General features: G+C 40.5%; 10 protein-coding genes across 10 annotated transcripts; 4 read left to right on the top strand and 6 right to left on the bottom strand.

Annotated features, from left to right (window-relative positions):
• The first annotated feature begins 557 nt into the window (after positions 1–557).
• On the top strand, positions 558–2,075 carry SJAG_00700 (BAR adaptor protein Hob3). The gene is made up of 2 exons (XM_002171934.2): positions 558–625; positions 678–2,075. Exons 1-2 carry the CDS (start codon positions 578–580, stop codon positions 1,419–1,421), a joined length of 792 nt encoding a protein of 263 aa, XP_002171970.1. The 5' UTR covers positions 558–577; the 3' UTR covers positions 1,422–2,075.
• Positions 1,935–4,290, bottom strand: SJAG_00701 (zf-C2H2 type zinc finger protein). The gene is made up of 2 exons (XM_002171935.2): positions 3,871–4,290; positions 1,935–3,824 (listed from the first exon to the last, which is right to left on the bottom strand). The coding sequence occupies exons 1-2, from the start codon at positions 3,932–3,934 to the stop codon at positions 2,386–2,388; spliced, it is 1,503 nt and encodes a 500-aa protein (XP_002171971.2). The 5' UTR covers positions 3,935–4,290; the 3' UTR covers positions 1,935–2,385.
• Positions 4,291–4,419: 129 nt separating this feature from the next.
• On the bottom strand, positions 4,420–6,215 carry SJAG_00702 (peroxisomal targeting signal receptor Pex5; the record flags this gene model as incomplete). The annotated part of the gene is made up of 3 exons (XM_002171936.2): positions 4,420–4,626; positions 4,675–5,412; positions 5,460–6,215. The coding sequence occupies 3 exons, from the start codon at positions 6,213–6,215 to the stop codon at positions 4,420–4,422; spliced, it is 1,701 nt and encodes a 566-aa protein (XP_002171972.2).
• Positions 6,216–6,742: 527 nt separating this feature from the next.
• Positions 6,743–7,382, bottom strand: SJAG_00703 (hypothetical protein). Its single transcript, XM_002171937.2, has 2 exons — positions 7,059–7,382; positions 6,743–7,014 (listed from the first exon to the last, which is right to left on the bottom strand). Exons 1-2 carry the CDS (start codon positions 7,290–7,292, stop codon positions 6,934–6,936), a joined length of 315 nt encoding a protein of 104 aa, XP_002171973.2. The 5' UTR covers positions 7,293–7,382; the 3' UTR covers positions 6,743–6,933.
• A 748-nt stretch (positions 7,383–8,130) lies between these two features.
• SJAG_00704 (AGC protein kinase Ppk31) lies at positions 8,131–11,618 on the top strand. Its single transcript, XM_002171938.2, has one exon. The coding sequence runs from the start codon at positions 8,519–8,521 to the stop codon at positions 11,480–11,482; it is 2,964 nt and encodes a 987-aa protein (XP_002171974.1). The 5' UTR covers positions 8,131–8,518; the 3' UTR covers positions 11,483–11,618.
• On the bottom strand, positions 9,412–15,413 carry SJAG_00706 (oxalyl-CoA decarboxylase). Its single transcript, XM_002171940.2, has 4 exons — positions 15,096–15,413; positions 13,283–15,027; positions 11,610–13,239; positions 9,412–11,544 (listed from the first exon to the last, which is right to left on the bottom strand). Exons 2-3 carry the CDS (start codon positions 14,951–14,953, stop codon positions 13,195–13,197), a joined length of 1,716 nt encoding a protein of 571 aa, XP_002171976.2. The 5' UTR covers positions 14,954–15,027; positions 15,096–15,413; the 3' UTR covers positions 9,412–11,544; positions 11,610–13,194.
• On the top strand, positions 11,579–13,252 carry SJAG_00705 (nucleotide pyrophosphatase). Its single transcript, XM_002171939.2, has one exon. It carries the CDS (start codon positions 11,642–11,644, stop codon positions 13,088–13,090), a length of 1,449 nt encoding a protein of 482 aa, XP_002171975.1. The 5' UTR covers positions 11,579–11,641; the 3' UTR covers positions 13,091–13,252.
• On the bottom strand, positions 15,347–16,370 carry SJAG_00707 (fungal protein). Its single transcript, XM_002171941.2, has one exon. It carries the CDS (start codon positions 16,283–16,285, stop codon positions 15,440–15,442), a length of 846 nt encoding a protein of 281 aa, XP_002171977.2. The 5' UTR covers positions 16,286–16,370; the 3' UTR covers positions 15,347–15,439.
• A 610-nt stretch (positions 16,371–16,980) lies between these two features.
• On the bottom strand, positions 16,981–17,837 carry SJAG_00708 (hypothetical protein). The gene has a single exon (XM_002171942.2). The coding sequence runs from the start codon at positions 17,560–17,562 to the stop codon at positions 17,047–17,049; it is 516 nt and encodes a 171-aa protein (XP_002171978.1). The 5' UTR covers positions 17,563–17,837; the 3' UTR covers positions 16,981–17,046.
• A 619-nt stretch (positions 17,838–18,456) lies between these two features.
• On the top strand, positions 18,457–19,628 carry SJAG_00709 (hypothetical protein). The gene has a single exon (XM_002171943.2). It carries the CDS (start codon positions 18,894–18,896, stop codon positions 19,413–19,415), a length of 522 nt encoding a protein of 173 aa, XP_002171979.1. The 5' UTR covers positions 18,457–18,893; the 3' UTR covers positions 19,416–19,628.
• Positions 19,629–19,739: the final 111 nt, after the last annotated feature.

Raw genomic sequence — 19,739 nt, 5'->3', positions numbered from 1 at the left:
AATGCGATTCTGTTCTGTTTTTCTGTTAGCAAATAATTGTTTCTGCCGACGCGTCGTGTTTGTTTACATTCGCGTAAACAAAAGTTTAATTAAAACTTAAATTCGATTCAGTACACGCGGTGGTCAGCCGAAGCTCTCGCTTATATATCCGCCAAACTGGATGATGTCACGATTAGAACATGACATCATGACCGATACAGCTTTTCAGCATCGAGGGGAATGAGCTGTTTCGAGGTGGGTCAGGATGACGGCTATTGCGTCAAACACGACACTTTATGCGAGGATTTCGAAGGCCGTCCATGTGTAGCACGGTGGACGCTACTCGGTGCTATTCGTGTCTCATTCGCACGACTAAAAGCCTCAATGATGGCATTTCGCATACACAGAATCTTTCTCGCTTATTTCGTGGAAGTCGCTTATTTTAGTGTCGCCTCGTAACCGAGATGCGCTTAATCGGCATCATAATGTGGATTCAGCAAGACTCGAACCCGAGTCGAAGCTTATTTCGGGGTTTAGGGTTATGTCGGTGCACACGTCAAGAGTTCCGTTCCCTCTACCAAACACCTAAACTTGCACAATGAGTTGGCATGGATTCAAAAAGGCCGTCAATCGCGCCGGAACATCGGTAAAAACAGTGTTTTCTGCGCAGAATTTGATTTGCTAACTTCTGTTTGTAGGTGATGATGAAGACAGGCCATGTGGAACGCACTGTTGATCGTCAGTTTGAGACGGAGGAGAGACGCTTCCGTTCGATGGAGACGGCAGCTAAGAAGCTGCAAAAGGAAGCCAAGGGCTATTTGGACGCATTGAGAGCGATGACGGCCGCTCAGACGCGAATTGCCAACACGATTGACGCTTTCTACGGCGATGCTGGCTCCAAAGACGGAGTGAGCGCGTACTACCGCCAGATTGTTGAGGATTTGGATGCAGAGACGGTGAAGAGACTTGACGGTCCTTTCCGTACGACTGTTCTGGAGCCCATTTCTCGGTTTTGCAGTTATTTCCCTGATATTAACGCTGCCATTACGAAACGAAACCACAAGCTTCTGGATCACGATGCCATGCGTTCGAAGGTTCAGAAACTGATTGACAAACCTTCTAGCGATCCCTCGAAATTGCCTCGTGCCGAAAAAGATGCGACGATGGCCCGTGAAGCTTACGAGACGTTGAACGAGCAACTTGTAACTGAGCTGCCTCAGCTCGTGAGTTTGCGTGTGCCCTACCTTGACCCTAGTTTTGAGGCTTTGGTGAAGATTCAGCTCTGTTTCTGTAGAGAGGGCTACGAGAAGATGGCGCAAGTTCAGCAGTACTTTGAAAGTACTGTGCGGGATGATTACTCTAATGGTGTGTTGGATGAGCGCGTGGAGCAAGTTTTACAAAGCATGCGCGATCTTTCCATATCTGGTTTGAACAGCAGTTAGATGTGCGGATCGTGCGTCTGCTCACGATTGCCGCAAGCTATTCTTCTCCCATCCAAGCTTTCTCACTCTTTCATCGCCCCGCTGAAAGCGTACATGCATGTACATAAGCATACACGACCCTCCGAACGACTATCATATATACTGGCAACCGTAAACTGGTTTTGCTGTTGCGCGTCTTTATGAGTTTTGCCTTTTATTTGTCAGTTAGTACCCGAGCCATTTTTGCAAAAAATTGTATGACTCGGTTTTCAGCAACATTTATCCCTACACGTTTCCTCTTTTTTATTTTTGTGGCATGCTTCGCTGCGCAAGCGTTCGTCTCGTATACACAGACTCGTATGCAAGCATACACCTTTTACACTTTCAATTTATATGGCCTTGGCAGTTTTACAAAGCAGAAAGCAGCACGGTTTAGAAAAGGCCATGTCCTCAAATTCGCACTACAACTTACATGCTTTTCTTATATGGCTTTTAGCAGTCGTGATGCACAGCCTTCCCCCGCAAACTGTTTTATTCTCTAATGAAAGTTTCTTTTTGTTCCAGCATACAATTAATCGACAGCAGAGTAAAGTAAGTAAATACTAGTAATTGGATGAATTTTGCCATTCACTATGTAGCGGTAGTAACTACGGTGCTTTAATAGTCTAATTCGGGCACATTTTGGGTGGGTGCGTCTAAGTCGTGATAGTTGCTGTATCTGTCTCGTTCACGTCTTTGAGGCGGTCTTGAGTAACCGTATGGTCTACGGGGACGATTTGAGTCGTAGCTACGATGCCGAGTTTCAGCATACGAACCGGATGAGGGGTTTGCTGCTGCTGCGTTGTCGGAATCATTAGTAGCAAACACAGGACTAATCAGCTGTGGGGCCAGAATATGGCCCGGGTCTAAGACATAAGCACAGAGATATTTGGCAAGGTTTTTCATAGACTCAACCCACTCGCTGTGTTTCTTGTTGATGTGTTTTCTAACGTATTTCGGGTCCCAAAAACAATTTCGTACATTCGCCAACATGGCAACGATACTTTTGCTCGTCCTCTTTGCCGATTGCGGCTTCAATTTTTTTCTCAACCATTTCTTCCGCAGGGCGAGCACCCAAAACTGACAGGTCAACGGTAGCGGAGTCAAGCAGGCACGAGTAATCAAACTCCAGATTTGAGAATAGCACTGTTTCCTCTTGTGTGGGCTCATATGTGTCCTCAATTTTTTGTGTTTTCACATACCCGCTGGGAGTATCCTGAAGCAAGGCCAGATAGCATCCATAATGCTTACGCTTCCAAAAATCGTAAGTCAAAACTTCTCGTAAATAAAGGACGAGAAGATCACAGTACTGTTCCTCGTCCAATTGATCAACCTCTTCCATGTTCGAGGATGCTTTAAGGCTAATGAGATGATCGCGAATGCGCTGAGAAACGTCTCGATCTAAGTCATACCGAGCTGCAAGCAAGTTGATAACACGGTCCAGCAAATATTGCAGCTTTTCCAAGTTCTCTTTTGTGTAAAAGACAGGGGCAACAACGTCTGCCTTCTTTTCCGGAATCTTAACCTTTTCTGTAAGTATTGTAAAGTTATCGGCTAACTGTTTTTCGTTTAACAACTCCATGGCAGCATCTACATTGAAGCCTGGCTTGATGTATACAAAGATTGTGCGCACGAAATTATGCAGAGGTCTGGGAGCTGATATGGAGTAGTACGAGACAAGGTCGATCTTCTCAAAGAACTCGTTGATTTGTTCTGCCGACACGTCAACAGGTACGTGTTGTATAGACAAGACCGGCGTTTCTGGGAACAGAGGGTCAACATCGACTGTTTTGTAAGAGGTTGTGGGCACAGGAGGAGCAATATCTTCGTCTAATGCTTCATCCTTTTGCATGACGTTTTCATGGATGCTATACTCGTCGTAGGCACCATCTTGTAACCGCTTCATAAAACGGTCGTGTAAATTTGAACGGTATGTTTTTTCCACGTCAGAGACAGACACGGGATCTTCATTTGCAATTGCCTTATACGTGTCTTGGAACCAGGCCTCGTTCATGTGTTTTTCGACAAACGACTCGGCAGTTCGAGCGAAAAGATCTTGCTTGTATGAATTGTAACTTTTATGCAACGACTTATAAAGGTCCTCAGAGGTTGCTGAGACATGGTTTTCCTGGCTATACCAACGAATAAACCGATCGTAGGGAACGATGGAATTCAATGAATAAGGATCACTCAAACCACGAGAAAAATAGCCGCTAGAGTAGCTAGAATACGCTTCCCTTCTATGTAAATTGTACTCGTCGTCATGTGAAGCGTAAACGGAGCGACGAGGAGACCGGCTTCGTGCAAAACCTGAACCAGTAGAACCACGTTCGTCATAACGCGAATCAAAGCGCGAAGACGGACTCGCAGAACGGTCTCTAGCATCTGTTTAAGTTAGTAGAGTTGTTTATTTATAGTAATTGGTACATACCATCGTTTCCCTCCCTTCTTCCACGGTAATAGTCTTCGTCTGCTCTCTCAGATCGATGGGCCATTGAAAAGTGCCTGGAGTGCAATTGCTTTCGTTCCTATGATTACAAGAAGAGTCTTCCTAAAGAATATAGACAACGGCACAACAGTTTTAGTTGGTGTGGTTTCTTTTTTTCCGGGGTATGGAATTGTGCACTTGTGGCAGACGCAAGAGCTGTTGGAAGTGAGGGTGGAAAAACGTTCATAAGAACAGTAATGGATAAGACAGAGCAGGGACTGGAGGGAGAAAAAGCAGGGATTTCAGTCAATTTGTTCGTCTCTGTTTTTGTTGATTTTTGATATTTTAATGGGATCTTTCATTTTACATAAAACCAGGGTTTTTTTATTCAACGAATTAATATAACTTTTTGTAAAGAACAGCTTTGTGCTTTTACAGCTCCATTACACCAAGCTTTAAACGAAATGATATGAAAAAGAACTACTATTCATAAATAAATATACAAAAGGCTAACAGATAAAAGTCCACTGTTTAACCCGGTAGCCGAACCGATCAAGGACGCTCTATCTCATTCACTTTCGAACGAATATAATTGATATCACCTCCTGGCTTTGCTAACGAAGCAAGGTCAGTTCGTTCCAAACCGATAAGCAAAACCTTTCTTAATAATCCCCAGAGTTCAACATTCGATTCGCAGTTGGCTAGAATTCCTTTTTTATCGTTTACCAAGTCTAGTGCTTCCAAAATGTAATCGGTAGCCTACTTAAAGTTAGTATTGACTCTCATTAAAAGAGCATATGTACATACCTCTTTGTAACAGCGTAAGTTGATGCTCGAGATCGCAAGGTTCGACAGGGGACGAACAAACTGCGGCATCACTCTAAGCGCGGACTTATATGATTCAATGCCTTCTACGTGTCGTTCACAGTTTGTTGCTGATGCCCCTTGTTTGTTCCAATACTCGGGCTTCGTAGGATTGTGCTCAACAGCATAATGGTAACAGTCATAAGCCTTTTCAAAATCGCCAGAGAGAAACATCATTAATCCAAGAGCTGATTGCAAATCAATTTGTAGCTTGTCGCTTTGATTAGAGTAAATGGTCTCCAAAAGACAGGCGCGCATCTTGTCAATGTCAGTAGCGCCATCTTGTGAATCATAGAAACCCGAAATTTGTTTGAACTTTGACGACATGTCAGGGAAGGTGGCATGAAGCCAATGCTCTATCGTAAGTAATGCCTCCGTTGTCCTCTCGGTATTCACGTAGGCGACAGCAAGTTCCAATAGTGCACCGTGATCATTAGGCTGTAAAGCAACGTAGTTACGAAAAGCTTCTGCACTTCTAGAGTCGTTACCTAGCATGGTATGCATCCAACCTAGTTTGGCCCAGGCATTTGCGTTTTTACTGTCTTGTAGCACAGCTACTTCTAGCAGTACACAAGCCTCGGCATATGAGCCCTGCTTGTTAATAAGGTCTATTGCCCGATCATAAGCAGATTTCCCTTTTAAAGAGTCAGCTAGTTGTTCAATGGAATTTGCTGCAGAAAGCTAGCATCTTGAGACACGGTCTCATTTTGTGGTGCTGAATGTTCTACTTTTGACGGAATGGATTTTGAGAAATTGGCATCAGAGGTTCGATAATTTTCCGCATCCATGCCCTGGGTTTCAAGAAAAGATTCCCATTGACTCTGATATTCCTCCAGTGTTTGAGCAGCCTTTCCTAACCGTTCGAGCTCCTTTTGATGATCCTGCCATTTTTCTTCTAAAGTTTTTTCCGAAGACTTAACGGTAGTTTGCTCGGTTCCTACTTCTTGTTTATCTGCTAAATGGAGTTGCTTTGCAGCTTTTTCGGCCAACGAAAACTGCTCATCCCAAGAATCGGGGACTACACGCGGGAGATATTCGGGAACTTGTTGTGACGAATGGAAGACTAGAGGATTTTGTAATGCAGCGGGAGGGGCATGGAAAGTACTCTGATTTTGGAAGGGGGATTGAAGAGCTTGAGAATCTTTCGGACGAGAGAACTGTGCAAATTCCGCATTCCATTGAGCCGTTACTGGGGTAGCTGAGCTTTTTAACGAGTAGTGTTGAGCCGTAGAAGCCTGATATGATTGAGAAAAGGAAGATGGAGAGGAAGTTGAATTTAAAGGTTGTGACGCATTGAATGATTTGAACTGTTCAAATTCAGTTGCCTCTTTCGTCAATGATTGTGAGCTAGAAGCTGACGCTTGCGCAGTCGAAGATGCATTTGGAAAGGTAGAAGGCCGTTGCAACGAAGTATTTGTAAACTGGCTTAGCTTTTTAGCCGGATTAGCCGCTGCTGAGCATCCAGCGCCAGCAAGAAAAGACATTTGAGGATGATTGTAGAATTAGAAAAGAAAATAGAATAAAGATACCAAAAAATTCACCTAGATGGACATAAAAAGGTATAATCTAGAAGAATATGAGAGAGAATTATATGAAAATAGTCCAAATTGCCAGTAAATTGACCAACGGCCACCAATTGTGCTTCGAATGAAACTTCAAGAAAATAAAAAAAAATAAGACAAATTTGAACCAGTGTGTATTCAAAAACAGGAACTATCACCAAAACTTATTCGACGTTACCGAAGCGAAAGAAATGTTAGCAATAATTCTAATCTATTTCATTTTTTATTTGGGAGAGGAGAGATATTGTGTTCGAGATCCGGTTAGTAAAAAACACGCATATAGTACATTAAGTTTACATGGATATTATTTTTTGAATGTTTTACATGATCTACTGTATTTATTTCTGTATACTCGTTTTTTGTCGAAAAGTACTATATAAGTCAGGTTTCATACTCAGCATTCTACCAAGAGCCTACCTTATCACCTCCGTACTAGATACTCGCGTACGGGGGACATAAAATGTGCTCGAGAGGAACAAAGTGCTCATTTCGCTAGCAGTCTACCTAAAAATGTGGAGATGGTCTTGATAGTAGTGTGCACACAATCCATAGGAATAGTCGTTACATAGCGATGCAAGAATTATCTACTCGATGTGATGTTGACCGGGGTGATTGAACGTAGTTTGTTTGTTTCTTAGTTTTAAAAGTCGGTGACTCGTCCTCCAAAAGAGTAGTCTCCGTGCTTTAACGGATCCTCCTTTGGTCCATTAATTTCGCCTGTCTGTTGAGCATTAGTGCTGTGTTTGTAGGTGGAAGTGAACTTGCCTCGGGGTTTTGGTTTCCTTCAAATGTCTCTTGTTTGGGTCGATGAACTACGTCTACGGGACGTTTTGCAGCTTCTCGCTGTTGCTGTATCCAGTCGTACTGAGCTTTTTTATTCAATGGGGGCGGTGTGGGCTGTACGAATTTTGGCTTTCTTTCTGGTTTGGTTCGTTTGGAAAACCGTCTGCTAAAAGACTTGATGGTCTGCCTGGCACTCGACTGTAGTTTCTTGAACATTTCTTTCCGTATTCTTTGAGTGTGTTGATCTATATAATGTAGTTGGTCAGGTCCTTAGATATTCGGAACTTTCTTAGGTATGAAATAAAATCATAAATAAAGAAATTCCAAAAAAAAAAAAAAAAAAAATCCAAAAAAAATATATTAAAATGAATAATAATTAAAGAAACACTCAAAACTTATAAGTAAAATAATTAAAGACAAATAGTTGGTATTTAATGAAGGATAAAAGCAAAACAGTAGATTTCGGCCTTTGAACAAATGCAGAATACAATTAAACGCAACTTGAAAATTCTTCGGGTAGGTTTGACTGTATCATCTCTTGTCTTTTCTCTGTTACATAACTATGAACCTTTTTACATCAATTCACCAGTATCAGCATTTGTTTACTGCAGTCTCCCAGCAACTACATTCTTCTGCTTTATTTCGCACTCGCGATTAAGGTTTTCCGCATTACGTATTTGCCGATTTCCAAAAATTCTCTATCTCCGGATGCAACAGTATTAAGGCCATATAATTTGTTTCAGAAGAATAATTAACACAGCGAATCGTAAATAAAGAGCCAATTATTGTGCTATTAAATTATAATCTACTATTTGACGTTTTAATCGTAGAGCAAGCTATCGCTAGTGTCGGCTTTTTATCGGCAAGCCGATAAACTAAAAACAGTAAGTTGCAACTATTCTCGAATTCCAAACAATTGTTTCCTAATTGTTTCCGGCTTTTCTTTTCATATTAACAAGTCTTCCAATTATTTTTTGCCTCATAAATCTTATACAGCCACCGATGATGGGTCTGCGACATGAATAAATAACAGTTACGTCAGTGTTTGTTCACCGCGCGTCCAATACATGAAAACACTCTTAATCCACATTTATGGCTATTTAATTGTGTAAACTCGCAGACCGTTCGATTTTTTGAAGCCTCAAAGTGATTTTATTTTGGCTTTGGCCTGTTTTGGTTACAGTGGTGGCTTTTTCTGATTTTTTTTTGGCCATTGTGGCAGTCAATCATGAAGTAATAATGGCTCTGTGATTTCTGGAAAGCGAAAAATGTAATGAAGTCGTAAGCTGCCGCTAACACACGCGAATTGCGAGAATTACAAAAGCAACCTAGAACTCGATGTTAGTACAATAAACAAGATTAACACTACCCTGAGATATTTCCGCGATTCCTGTCTTCTGAAGGCGGTCTGATTGCAAATGAAGAAAGATCAATAACGAACAATGGTTACTCCGACGTTTGATTTGTTCAAGCAGACGGTGATTAACGAACTTCCGTTAAGGATAGTAACAAAGTTCGATGGAACAATTATGCATGCTTCAACATTCTTTTACCAATTCATGAGATTGCATACCTTGAAAAACAGTAATATTCGACACTTTTTATGGTCCGAAAAAGACAAACGAAATATTACGAAAGAGTCGGCTTGGCTCACTGAGCATCAAGATAAAATGGCAACTCTGCACGTTCGTTTAAAGTGTTGTGATTACCCCCATGTCTCGGAGACAGAAATGCAATTTCTCTATCTTTCTGGTGAAAACTGTCATCCAATTGATATGTTTTGTAGGGCAGCGGTAACCGAATTGCCTGGAAACGAAAATTATGGAATCAGTTGGATTTTTAAATGCATGTACTCGAAAATGCTTCCAAATAGTAGTCTCCTATACGGAGACTTGCTTGATTCTCTGGGTATTGGCATATTTATTCTCGACGAATACGTGCAAAAGGCCGTGATGAATCGAGTTCATAGCATTGCTCCTCCTTCCAAGGCGCGATGTTACATTTGCGAGCAGTTATTACCACAATGGTATTACGAATTGCATACTGACTTTTGTGTTATCTGTCACGATGTCATATATGAGTTGGAAGAACTTCAGAAACAATTTCAAGTAAAATTAGCTACTGTGAACACTATAAAGCAAGACGCCGATCATAATCTTTTTGACTACAACGGTAACGTTACACTTATCTCGAAGAACATGCTTCCGGAATTTCGTTTAACTGTTGACACAAACGAGACCGTCGTGCTAAAACCAAAATCATTAAAGGAAACACTTGACATTCTTACTCAAGAATTGAACAAAATGATTAATCTATGCAACTACTCCAAAGTTGTATACTTTCCAGATCCTTCGAATAACGAAAAAATCATGAGTATGTTGCTCCAGAAGAGTCTTGTATGGGATTTTAAGTGCAAGGTGAAGTCCGATCTATCTAAAATGCTCCATGATATACGACACTCCATAACGAAAAAGAACGAAGCATTGCTTCGTATGAAGAATAATGTTAAGCTTTTCGGTTTGGTTCTCCAAGATACGGACTTTAAGATTCGGCACTTTGCTTCCTTACGCAGTATCGAATTCATTCCTTCCAATCTCAGTTATCATACACATTCAAGGAAGTTCTATCAGTCGATCAACATTCTTGAAAACACGAATACTAAAGGAACAATGAGCAAAAGCTGTTCCTACGTCCCCCAAAATTCTTTTAAAAGAAGCGGACTTTCACAATCTATGAAGAAGAGATGTCCATTTCAACGAAGTTTTTCTGACACTAGTTGTACCCTTGCTTTCAATCATTCAAGAACATGTGTGCGCTTGAAAAATAATCGTGCACACACAGAGCGTGCTTTCTTGGACGATTTGTCCGTCTACGCTCTTTCAAAAATTGTTGCCGAAAATTCTTGCTCTGATACGATTCAGTCTTTAGTATGGTCCCTAGCGCTTCCGAAGCTAGAAGATTTGGTGCTTAGCAAATTTCCACAACCGTGCATTCAGGACTTTCAGGTTATAAAAACAATCAACAGAGGTGCTTTTGGATCTGTCTTCCTCGCAAAAAAGAAAAGTACAGACGTGCTTTTCGCTATTAAAATAGTCAGGAAGGCTGATCTCACGAATGCGAACACACTGAAAAATGTCATCAATGAACGTAATATAACGAAGATGTATCAGCTGTCCTCAAGTATTGTGAAATTGTTCTATGCTTTTGAAAGCAAATCGTTTATATGTTACGTTTTAGAATACATGAACGGTGGTGATTGCTTTTCCCTATTATCAAACTTGGGAGCATTACCTGAAGATTGGGTCCGTTATTATATGGCACAGCTGTGCTATGCTGTAGCAAACATCCACGAACATGGTATTATACACCATGACATAAAGCCCTCAAACATACTAATTGACAGCGAAGGTCATATGAAGTTAACGGATTTTGGCCTCAGTACGTTCTTGGGTACAAATACAGACTATAAACACAAAAGCACATTTATAAGAAGCCATACCAGAAGTCGTTCTGTCGATATCACCAATAGTACCAAGAAAAGTGACTTGTGCTGCCGTCTCGAAAATGTGCACATTAAATGTGCCGACGAAGCTATTTACAGTCTTCTTGACTGTAGCATTCTTACTGACAGTTGTCAAAAACACCGAACTCGAGTTGCAGGTACACCGAGCTATCTTTCACCAGAAGCAATTGAAGGAGATATTACCACAGAAATGGTTGACTGGTGGGCTCTTGGGTGCGTCATGTTTGAAATGCTTTTTGGCCGTCCTCCGTTTGTTGCAGAAAATGTAAATGATCTCTTCAACAACATTGTTAATCAACCAATTATGTGGCCGAAGAACAAGGACGCCTGCTCTAAAGAAGCAATTGAGATGGTAACACAGTTGCTGGATAAGAACCCTTGCAAGCGACTTGGTGTTGCAGGGTTTATACAAATCCAAAATCTTAGTTTCTTTAAGGACTTTGAATGGTCTAGCATCCTTACCAATACGGGCCCCTTTGTTCCAAAGACAATGGACCCTGAAGCACTTGATTATTTCAAAGTTCCGAATTATAAACACATGTGTGAGAATACTTTTGAAGAATTGCAAGGAGATGCTGTTGCCTTGCAGAAGTGCCAAAGCATGGACTCTAGCACAACGCAAAGCACCCAGAAAAGTAGTACGTGTACTGATATTTCACCGATTACCTTTTCTGGAACACGGTGTTTTGTTTCGACAAACGAACAAGGATCATTTCTCAGTATCCCATTACTCTCCGTGTTCCATTATTCTAATCTGGGTGCATTATGTACGTGCAACAAGGAGATTTTAAAGTCTTTTGCCGTTACGTATCGGCAAATTATAGAACGCCATGAAGCCAAGAGTTGTTTCTCATTGAGCAAGTTTTGTTCTTCTTCACTTTAATACTTTCGTTTTTTGTCTAATAGGTGAAGCAGAGTAATGAATAACATTTAATACGATTCAATCTAGTAATTGCTTTAGTACAGTGTATTCAGTATGCATTTTTTTGCCGCTTTATGGTCGTTCGTACCAGTCACCTACAAGTGTCGCTGAAAAAAGGCTATGCTGTCTATTTTTCGTTTATTTGGTAACTATGGAATCCCAAACGTGCACCATCAAAGAAGGGACGCGCATTGGTATTTGGGAAGGTTCTATTTCGCTTGCGTAGCTCTAGTTATAGGGTGCGGATATTGGTTGTGTTCTCGCTTTACAACAACGCTACTATACTTTCCGTTTAGAGGAGAGGTTTTGAGTAATGGAACAAACACATTTAAGCCGACAGTTTTGCTCGTTTCTTTTGACGGATTTCGAGCAGATTACTTATATCGAAATTTGACACCGACGCTATTCAACATATCACAAAATGGAATTCAAGCTCCATATTTGATTCCTTCTTTTCCTACAATGACTTTTCCAAATCATTACACCTTAGTAACAGGTGATTACCCAGAAGTCCATGGAATAGTCAGTAACAACTTCCATGACGGATCTTCAGACAAAGATTTTGTTAATACTAGACCAGACTGCAACCATGATCCGGAATGGTGGTCGCATTCCGAACCAATTTGGATCAATGCTGAACGCAATGGTATAAGAAGTGCTGTTCACATGTGGCCTGGTTCAGAAGTAGAAAATAATGGTCTTAAACCGACATTCTACACACCCTACAATGGTAGTATGGGACTTGACCGAAAATTCCAGGATGTAATAAATTGGTTGGACTTGCCCGATGAGACACGTCCTCAGCTTCTGCTTTTGTATATCCCTCATATCGATTCCGTGGGCCATGCATTCGGTCCAGAATCATTTGAACTGAACTCCACACTCAGAATAGTCGATGACTCTCTTTCTACGTTTCTGCACGAGGTCTATCAGAAAAGAAATTTGAAGGAGATTCTCAACATCGTCTTCGTCAGTGATCACGGTATGGCACCGACTTCCAATTCTCGCTTGATATGGATGGACGATGTCATGAACATTTCTCAGGTCCAATACCGAGACGGTTGGCCCTTGGCTGGTTATCGTGGATTTGACAACGAAGACGATATTGGAATAGCAACTGATCTGCGAAAAAACGCACCTAGTAATGGATACCCATGGTCATACTATTCGCGGGAAACCATGCTTGAAAGATGGCATTATTCAGCTAATGATCGCATCGCCCCTAACTGGATTGTGCCTCAGCCTGGTTGGTCTGTTGTTTCCAGCCTTGATCATTCACCAGAAATTGACTATGACCCTAAAGGTGTTCATGGTTATGACAACAGGTCACCGTTAATGCGAGCCTTGTTTGTGGCCTCGGGTCCATCATTCCATAAGTTACATCCAAGACAGCAATTATCCCCGTTCGCAAATGTTGAAATATACAACCTTCTATGCAGAATATTAAGCATTCAACCAAAGATCAACAATGGAAGTCTACCTGGAGCATTACCCATTGCACAAGGTAAATACTCAGATATCGGATCTTTGCTATTATCAGATGTTCTTGATGCTTATTCCAGAATGTAACGCAAGCTAGCTTTTTATATCTCCAAACTTTGAGACGACATATGATCATGATTGCTAATGAAACATATTAATATTCATAATAATGGCAATAGTACAATTAATAATTACAATTTCACTGGTTTCTTTGTTTCTTGCATCCAGTTAAATATCTAATATCGTTAGAGGGTGTGTTGAGTATTTTGTCACACTTACCAATTTCATTTTGCTTTCAGGATCAATCATAACATTGATAAGGGAAACGTTATTAGTTTTCCAAGCTGTTGTCAAAGCATCTTTAAGCTCTTGCTCCGTTTGGACGAAAAAACCTTGACCGCCACAAGCTTGACATATGGCATCATAACGCGTTGCTACACTTAATGCCGTTGTCGGAAGCTGATTCTTTTCTTCTAAGTCTTTATAAGAATCAGCATCAAGCCCGTGATATATTCCGTTGTTGTTGAGGATGATAATAATAATGTTGAGCTTATTACGAATAGCAGTTTCAACCTCCATAGCACTGAATCCAAAAGCACTGTCACCAAACACTGACACGACCCGGTGGTTTGGATTTGCCAAAGCGGTAGCGATAGAATAACCCATTCCTAATCCCATGGTAGACGTGGTTCCAGCATCCAATCGACCCCTTGCATGAGACACATGTAAAAGCAAACGGCTCCTATCCATTGTATTAGCACCTTCCGAGACCCACGTTACAGGTGTAGAACTGTTTTTAGAAAGCAACGTTAATACTTCGTTCATAACGTGTAGAGAATAATTCATGCGGAGGGGAGTTGAACTTTGCAATTGATTAAGTGCCTTTTGTTCATTCTTTTTCCTCACAGCTGCTAGTGAGTTAACGTATTGCGCAACAGAAGGAGAGCGCTTATAACCTTTCTTTTCCAAAAGTGTGCTCAATTGATTTGCAAAACACGCTATGTCAGCCCAAACGAATGTTGAGCCAAGTGATGTATTATTTCCAAGTTCCTCTGCACAAGTATCAACTTGGATAAAGCGGACAGTTTGGGACCAACGAGGCTGTTTCCCAAAGTGAAGCAGCCAGTTCAACCGAGCACCAAGCAAGATAACCACATCTGCAGATTTGAGGGCAGAGGATCGTGCAGCAGATGCATTAAGAGGGTGTGTTTCTGGAATACATCCTTTTCCCATAGGAGTTGGTAGGAATGGAATCCCGCTTTTCTCGACAAGATTGTAAACGGCATCTTCAGCCTTTGAATACGCAACACCTTTTCCAACTACAATCAGTGGAGCTTTTGCATGGATCAGGATATCTGCGACCTTGTTGAGCACATCCTCTGCTGCATTAACAACTGGAGAATCCAGAATGTTGCTTGGTGAAGGAATGCAAATATCCTCACTTGCTGTACTGGATTCAATAAGGTCCGCCGGGAGGTCGACATAAGCAGTTCCTGGAGTACCAAAATGTGACACACGATACGCACGTTGAATGTACGAAGGGAGCAGCTGAATTGAAGGTGGCCTTGCTGCAAATTTGGTATGCGGAGTCAAAAATGAGACCTGATCAAATTCCTGAAAAGCACCCATATGACGCAAACTTGTCTCTGAAGATCCAGCAAGTAGCACAAGTGGCCACCTATTATTGTTTGCATTAAATACACCTGCCATAGCATGGATAACACCGGGGCCGCCAACGACCAAACAAAAAGCCGGTTTTTTGGTTAAATATGCATATGCAGTAGCGGCATAAGCTGCACTTTGTTCATTACGAAAAGAGACGAAGTGAATGCCAGCATCTCGAATTGCCTCAGCTACTTGGATAACCGGAATACCAACAATTCCAAAAACGTACTTTACTTGTAGCGAAACAAGAGTTTCAGCAATAACCTCCGAACATGTCTTCTTCATAGTTAAACAAAGGACGAACAAAAACCGTAAATGACCGGTATTCTATATTCCAAGAAAGCGACGTTTAAGGGAAACTGCAAATAGTATTAGAAAATGTCCAAAATCAATTATTTAGTATTATGGCTTGTTCGTAATTCCGTACATGTTTTATTCTTTACCGAGAACAGGAAAAAACGAGAAGTTCACTTAAAAGAATATGCGTAATTCGAGGATTTTTGCTCCCATTTATTGGGCGTGGTCGAATAACAAAATGTACACCGATGGGTTAGTATAGGATAAGAGAATTCGCAATACTATTCAGCAATTACTCAAGATCGTTTAGATCCGTTAGATGAGACCGAGCATTGTTACAGCACATAGACGATACACACATATATCAAATAGGGGTAACTAAGCTAGGATGTACATCATGATAATCTAAATTATCAAAGTATAGTAAGTAGTACATCATATTCATAAACTTTGATTCCATTACGGTTTGTTTCATTAATTAAGTTCTTCGCAAACCCATTCGCCATTTATGGGTTTTGTTACAAAATGTCTTCCCGGAGGGGGAGCCGCTTCCAGCAGCTCAAAGTGTTGAACCTCACAAACGACGAGAGCAAAACGATGAAAAGCCTCTTCCCAGTTCTTCCTCACAGTCTCTGATTCATCACCCGTGAGTTTTTCGGGCAGAGGAGTATAGTGGAAGTTAGGATCAATAGGAGAGTATGGTTCGGGACATGCAAATGTTCCTCTCAACGAAGCCGAATGGATGGACCACAAACGCACTCTTTCCTTCTCCCACGACCAATCTTCTGGAACGGATGCATTGTTTGGCAGCTTATGTTTCTGAATCAATTCATGTCCGGGAAACTCACCGTTGGCCAAGAGTTCAGGTAAATAAATCCATATTTGGCCTGCCAAACGCATTTGTTGGAGGGTTTTAGGAAGCCAGTTACAGAGTTCATATCCGTTTAGCACAGATTTCGTTCGAAGAGTTTCACGTTGTCTTTCAATAATACTCCGAGATTTCTTCATCAACAAATCGGTTGAGAAAACAAGCAAATCGGTCTTGAGAGCTGCCTTTTCTGTGGATTGATAGTCCCATCCACAACCAACAAATCCGCGTAGTGCTACTGTTCTAACTCTGGGGTACCATTCTCCAATTGCCGGTAATGTTGCCAACTGAAATGACTCAGCGTCCGAGTCTTTTTTCTCTGTTTTGTTTTCGGAGATAAGTTTTTTCAAGACGTTTGTCCATAATTCAGAGCCCATATTGTTATAACAACGTTGACTTTTGAGAAAGCTGTGAAAATGTATATGGCTATGCTGGAAAAGAGGGGTGCGCATATTTACGTAACAAGCACGAGAATGCGACAATCAAGTTTTTGACTATGATCTTACGCAATTGTTAGTATGATGAAGAGGAAAAGACGAATGTATAGGTTGCGCAAAAAGCAAATTGCTTTTAATGGAAATTAAAAAAAAAGTGTCAATGAAAAACAGAACATATTTCCAAGAGGTGAAGAGTCGAAACGAAAATTAAGAACGCACTAAGTAACAATTCTCTCTTAGCATGGTTTATCTTCTGATGTATAAACGCTTATATAGGTTTCATCGTTGAAGAACTTTTTGAGGAAACTATTTCAAGTGAGAACAGAAAATATCATGAATCAATTACGCGAGGAGCCACGTTTTCATTGATTTAGACAGCTCAAATTAGGTTTTGACTGTTCTTTTACCCGCCAAAGAGCGTTGTTGAAGTATGGTGTTTAACAATATTTTAAGTTACAGCTTTTGGTAAAGATTATGAATTTGAAAAGACGTTTCTTTAAGTAGTGAAATAGTTAATTGTTTTATTAAGAACAAAGAAGATAGTCAGCAGAGAATGACAATCTATGTTCAATAGCATCTTCAAGTGGAATCGGACATAGTAAGCCTATTATTCTAGATACCTCTGATACAACAATTAAGTATCATTTGCCTTGCCAATTCAAGCTTAAAAATTCATCTCACAACGAACGAGAACGCCGACAATCGTAATGCTTGACTTTGCAGAAAGTTACATTAGTAATTCTTTTATTATGTTATGCTATACTTATTATTTTCCGCTACATATATAAACTGAAAGCGGAAAGAAAAACAGCTACGAGTAAAACCAGCATTGTGTTGATAGAACCCGATTTAGAAGCCGCAGAACTTTTGTGCTTAGAAGAAGTACCGTTCGTATAAGTAACGTTCAATTGATAATCACTTGTGTCGTTTCCGTAGTTATGACTCCAAACAGTATATTCGCCAGCATTTTCCAAGGTAAAACAGCCGCTGGTCGTTCCTCCAGGGAAATAGTATCCCAATAATATGACACGATCCCAACCTTTCTCGACAATGATCTGGCCGTCTTTAGTTGCTATGAACTGAACATCTCCAGGGCCATATATAAGTAAAGAGAATGAATTGTTCATTAAGGGATTAACGTCCAAAGAAACCGAGGCGTTCTTGTTGATGGGTTTTATGTAAGCAGTAGCATTTGTGACAGATGAGTTCAGAGTAAATGTCGCATCGGCTGCAGCCTTGTGGAAGAATTGCAGAAGCAACAAGAGATTAATGTTCAGAAAGTTCAGCTTCATTGCAATGTCCAATTGTTAGAATTCGATGAGGATGTCTATATAACGAATACAACCAAAGTATTTATACAAGCGCTACTAATCTTCGACAACGACAAGCAGATGCTACACGTGCCATGAGACGAGCACATGGACTTCATGTGATTGACTATTCACTCTCACGCTTCTCATAGCGGAAAAACTATCTTCCAATAGAAACAATTCTGAAAAAAACTTCTAGGTTTGCGAAAAAAATAGCCCTAAATGATGTTGAATACATATTAACAGTAGCATGTGATGTGGGAAAACCGAATCAGTGAGGCGAATCGGCGCAATTGTATTTCTCCATTACTGCTAACTCCGGAAATACGCGAAGTTACAGCGTAGCAAAGCCTTGGGAAAATACATACTGTAGGCCCCTTGATTGGAAACCTTTGGTAATAAGGTTTCGCTTTTATTAAAATCAAGTGCGGTGAGTCACAATTGGTAAATACAAAAAGATAATGAATTCTGGTTATTACCAATGTAGAGAATGAGACTTGGATTAATTTAAAATTCAGATTCCCTTGTTGGGTTAAAATCAGATAGTTCCATGTTCTTCATGTTATGATGAACATTCATGAATACGAGACGTTTAAGTTCTCAATTCTGATACTCTTCTACGTTCGTGAAAGGGCAATGACAAAACATTTATATATTAATTCATTGTATTATTGAAAAGAGGAGCCGCAAAAACGTGCTTAAATTTAGCAATCGCTTAGCAAATATTTTGATATAACAAACAATCTCTCTCATTTCCTTAAAATCATGAATTTGTCCCTGTTTTTGCAATATTTAGCGAAATAAGAAAACCTTTTTACGAACGTAGCTTCCAATGTTCAGATTTCTTATAGTAAATTCTCTTATGGGGACTCCATACTCAAATTTAGACTATGCTATAAGGGTCCAGTAACTTTCAAGCACTTGCAATCGCACCTTATCGAACATTGGTGGAATAAAAATTGATATTACGTATATTGACTTGTGTATATGACCTGGAGCTGTACTTGAGTAATCATCAACAACCCAGTTAAACGAGACACCTTTGGTTTGCTTCTCGTTACATTCGTATCGCTTCGAGTAGATAATGTGACTCAGTCCAACGCTTGCGCTCGTCGCACCCCTTCCCATGCAGCGAATGCGAAGAATAATTTCACCGAGAATAATTAATCCCAATATGAGAAATTGCTCATTACGCGTGGCGCCATGTGCAGCATCTGCTTGTCGTTGTCGAAGATTAGCAGCGCTTGTATAAATACTTCTGTTGTATTCGTTACATAGACATCCTCATCGAATTCTAACAATTGGACATTGCAATGAAGCTGAACTTTCTGAACATTAATCTCTTGTTGCTTCTGCAATTCTTCCACAAGGCTGCAGCCGATGCGACATTTACTCTGAACTCATCTGTCACAAATGCTACTGCTTACATAAAACCCAGCAAGGGCAATATTGGTGAAATTCTTTTGAATATTGATCCCTCAAATGACAGGGCATTTTCATATCTTCTTTATGGTCCTGGAACCATTGGGTTTTCCTTGGGCGATGATGATACCCCATTTGCTATTCATACGGGAAAAGACAAAGTATTGTCTATGGGTATTCACATCCCATATGGAAACGAATCCCTCGCTGCGTGGGCACTTTTGGAGAAAGCCGGTGAATATTCTGTTGTGACACGGTCGTTGTATTCAAACGAAACGGACTATCAAGTCAAAGTTTCATTTAACGATAGCATTGATGGACACTGTTCTGCGGCTTCAAGAACCGGTACATTCTGGATAGCATTTAGTCTTGCTGCTGCTGTTTTTCTCTCGTGTTTCAATCTGTCTCTATAAACGGACTTGAAAACCCAGTCTCAAGTAAGTCCAGCTAATACCAATGATAGTTTGCATTGGGTGAAATTCAGTTGAATAAATCTTACATAGTAATTATAATGATGCCATATTTTGCCCGATTCTGTCTATATAAATGTATTTAATTGAGGTCCACTAAATAGCAACTATTATTAACGATTACTTTAACGAAACTGAAACTTTCTTTGATTGCGAATATGTCTTTCCGTTCTATTGACAAAATTGACTTCAAAAAAATCCATATTGCTCTTCGTTAACACAACAGCAAATGCCTCATCGCAAATTATAGTCTAATTGCGATTCGCA

Source organism: Schizosaccharomyces japonicus (assembly GCF_000149845.2).
Source record: "Schizosaccharomyces japonicus yFS275 unplaced genomic scaffold supercont5.1, whole genome shotgun sequence".
Lineage (NCBI taxonomy): Eukaryota > Fungi > Ascomycota > Schizosaccharomycetes > Schizosaccharomycetales > Schizosaccharomycetaceae > Schizosaccharomyces > Schizosaccharomyces japonicus.
Note: the sequence above shows the minus strand (reverse complement) of the source record. Positions and strands in the feature narration are given on the sequence as shown.

Coding starts and splice junctions, on each gene's coding strand:
- SJAG_00700 (XM_002171934.2), top strand. CDS start 578: ATGAGTTGGCATGGATTCAAAAAGGCCGTCAATCGCGCCGGAACATCG. Junction 626..677: donor TCAATCGCGCCGGAACATCG/GTAAAAACAGTG, acceptor TTCTGTTTGTAG/GTGATGATGAAGACAGGCCA.
- SJAG_00708 (XM_002171942.2), bottom strand. CDS start 17,562: ATGAAGCTGAACTTTCTGAACATTAATCTCTTGTTGCTTCTGCAATTC.
- SJAG_00701 (XM_002171935.2), bottom strand. CDS start 3,934: ATGGCCCATCGATCTGAGAGAGCAGACGAAGACTATTACCGTGGAAGA. Junction 3,825..3,870: donor AAGAAGGGAGGGAAACGATG/GTATGTACCAAT, acceptor TAACTTAAACAG/ATGCTAGAGACCGTTCTGCG.
- SJAG_00709 (XM_002171943.2), top strand. CDS start 18,894: ATGAAGCTGAACTTTCTGAACATTAATCTCTTGTTGCTTCTGCAATTC.
- SJAG_00707 (XM_002171941.2), bottom strand. CDS start 16,285: ATGCGCACCCCTCTTTTCCAGCATAGCCATATACATTTTCACAGCTTT.
- SJAG_00703 (XM_002171937.2), bottom strand. CDS start 7,292: ATGTTCAAGAAACTACAGTCGAGTGCCAGGCAGACCATCAAGTCTTTT. Junction 7,015..7,058: donor AAGGAAACCAAAACCCCGAG/GCAAGTTCACTT, acceptor AATGCTCAACAG/ACAGGCGAAATTAATGGACC.
- SJAG_00704 (XM_002171938.2), top strand. CDS start 8,519: ATGGTTACTCCGACGTTTGATTTGTTCAAGCAGACGGTGATTAACGAA.
- SJAG_00705 (XM_002171939.2), top strand. CDS start 11,642: ATGCTGTCTATTTTTCGTTTATTTGGTAACTATGGAATCCCAAACGTG.
- SJAG_00706 (XM_002171940.2), bottom strand. CDS start 14,953: ATGAAGAAGACATGTTCGGAGGTTATTGCTGAAACTCTTGTTTCGCTA. Junction 13,240..13,282: donor CTGAAAGCAAAATGAAATTG/GTAAGTGTGACA, acceptor TAACGATATTAG/ATATTTAACTGGATGCAAGA.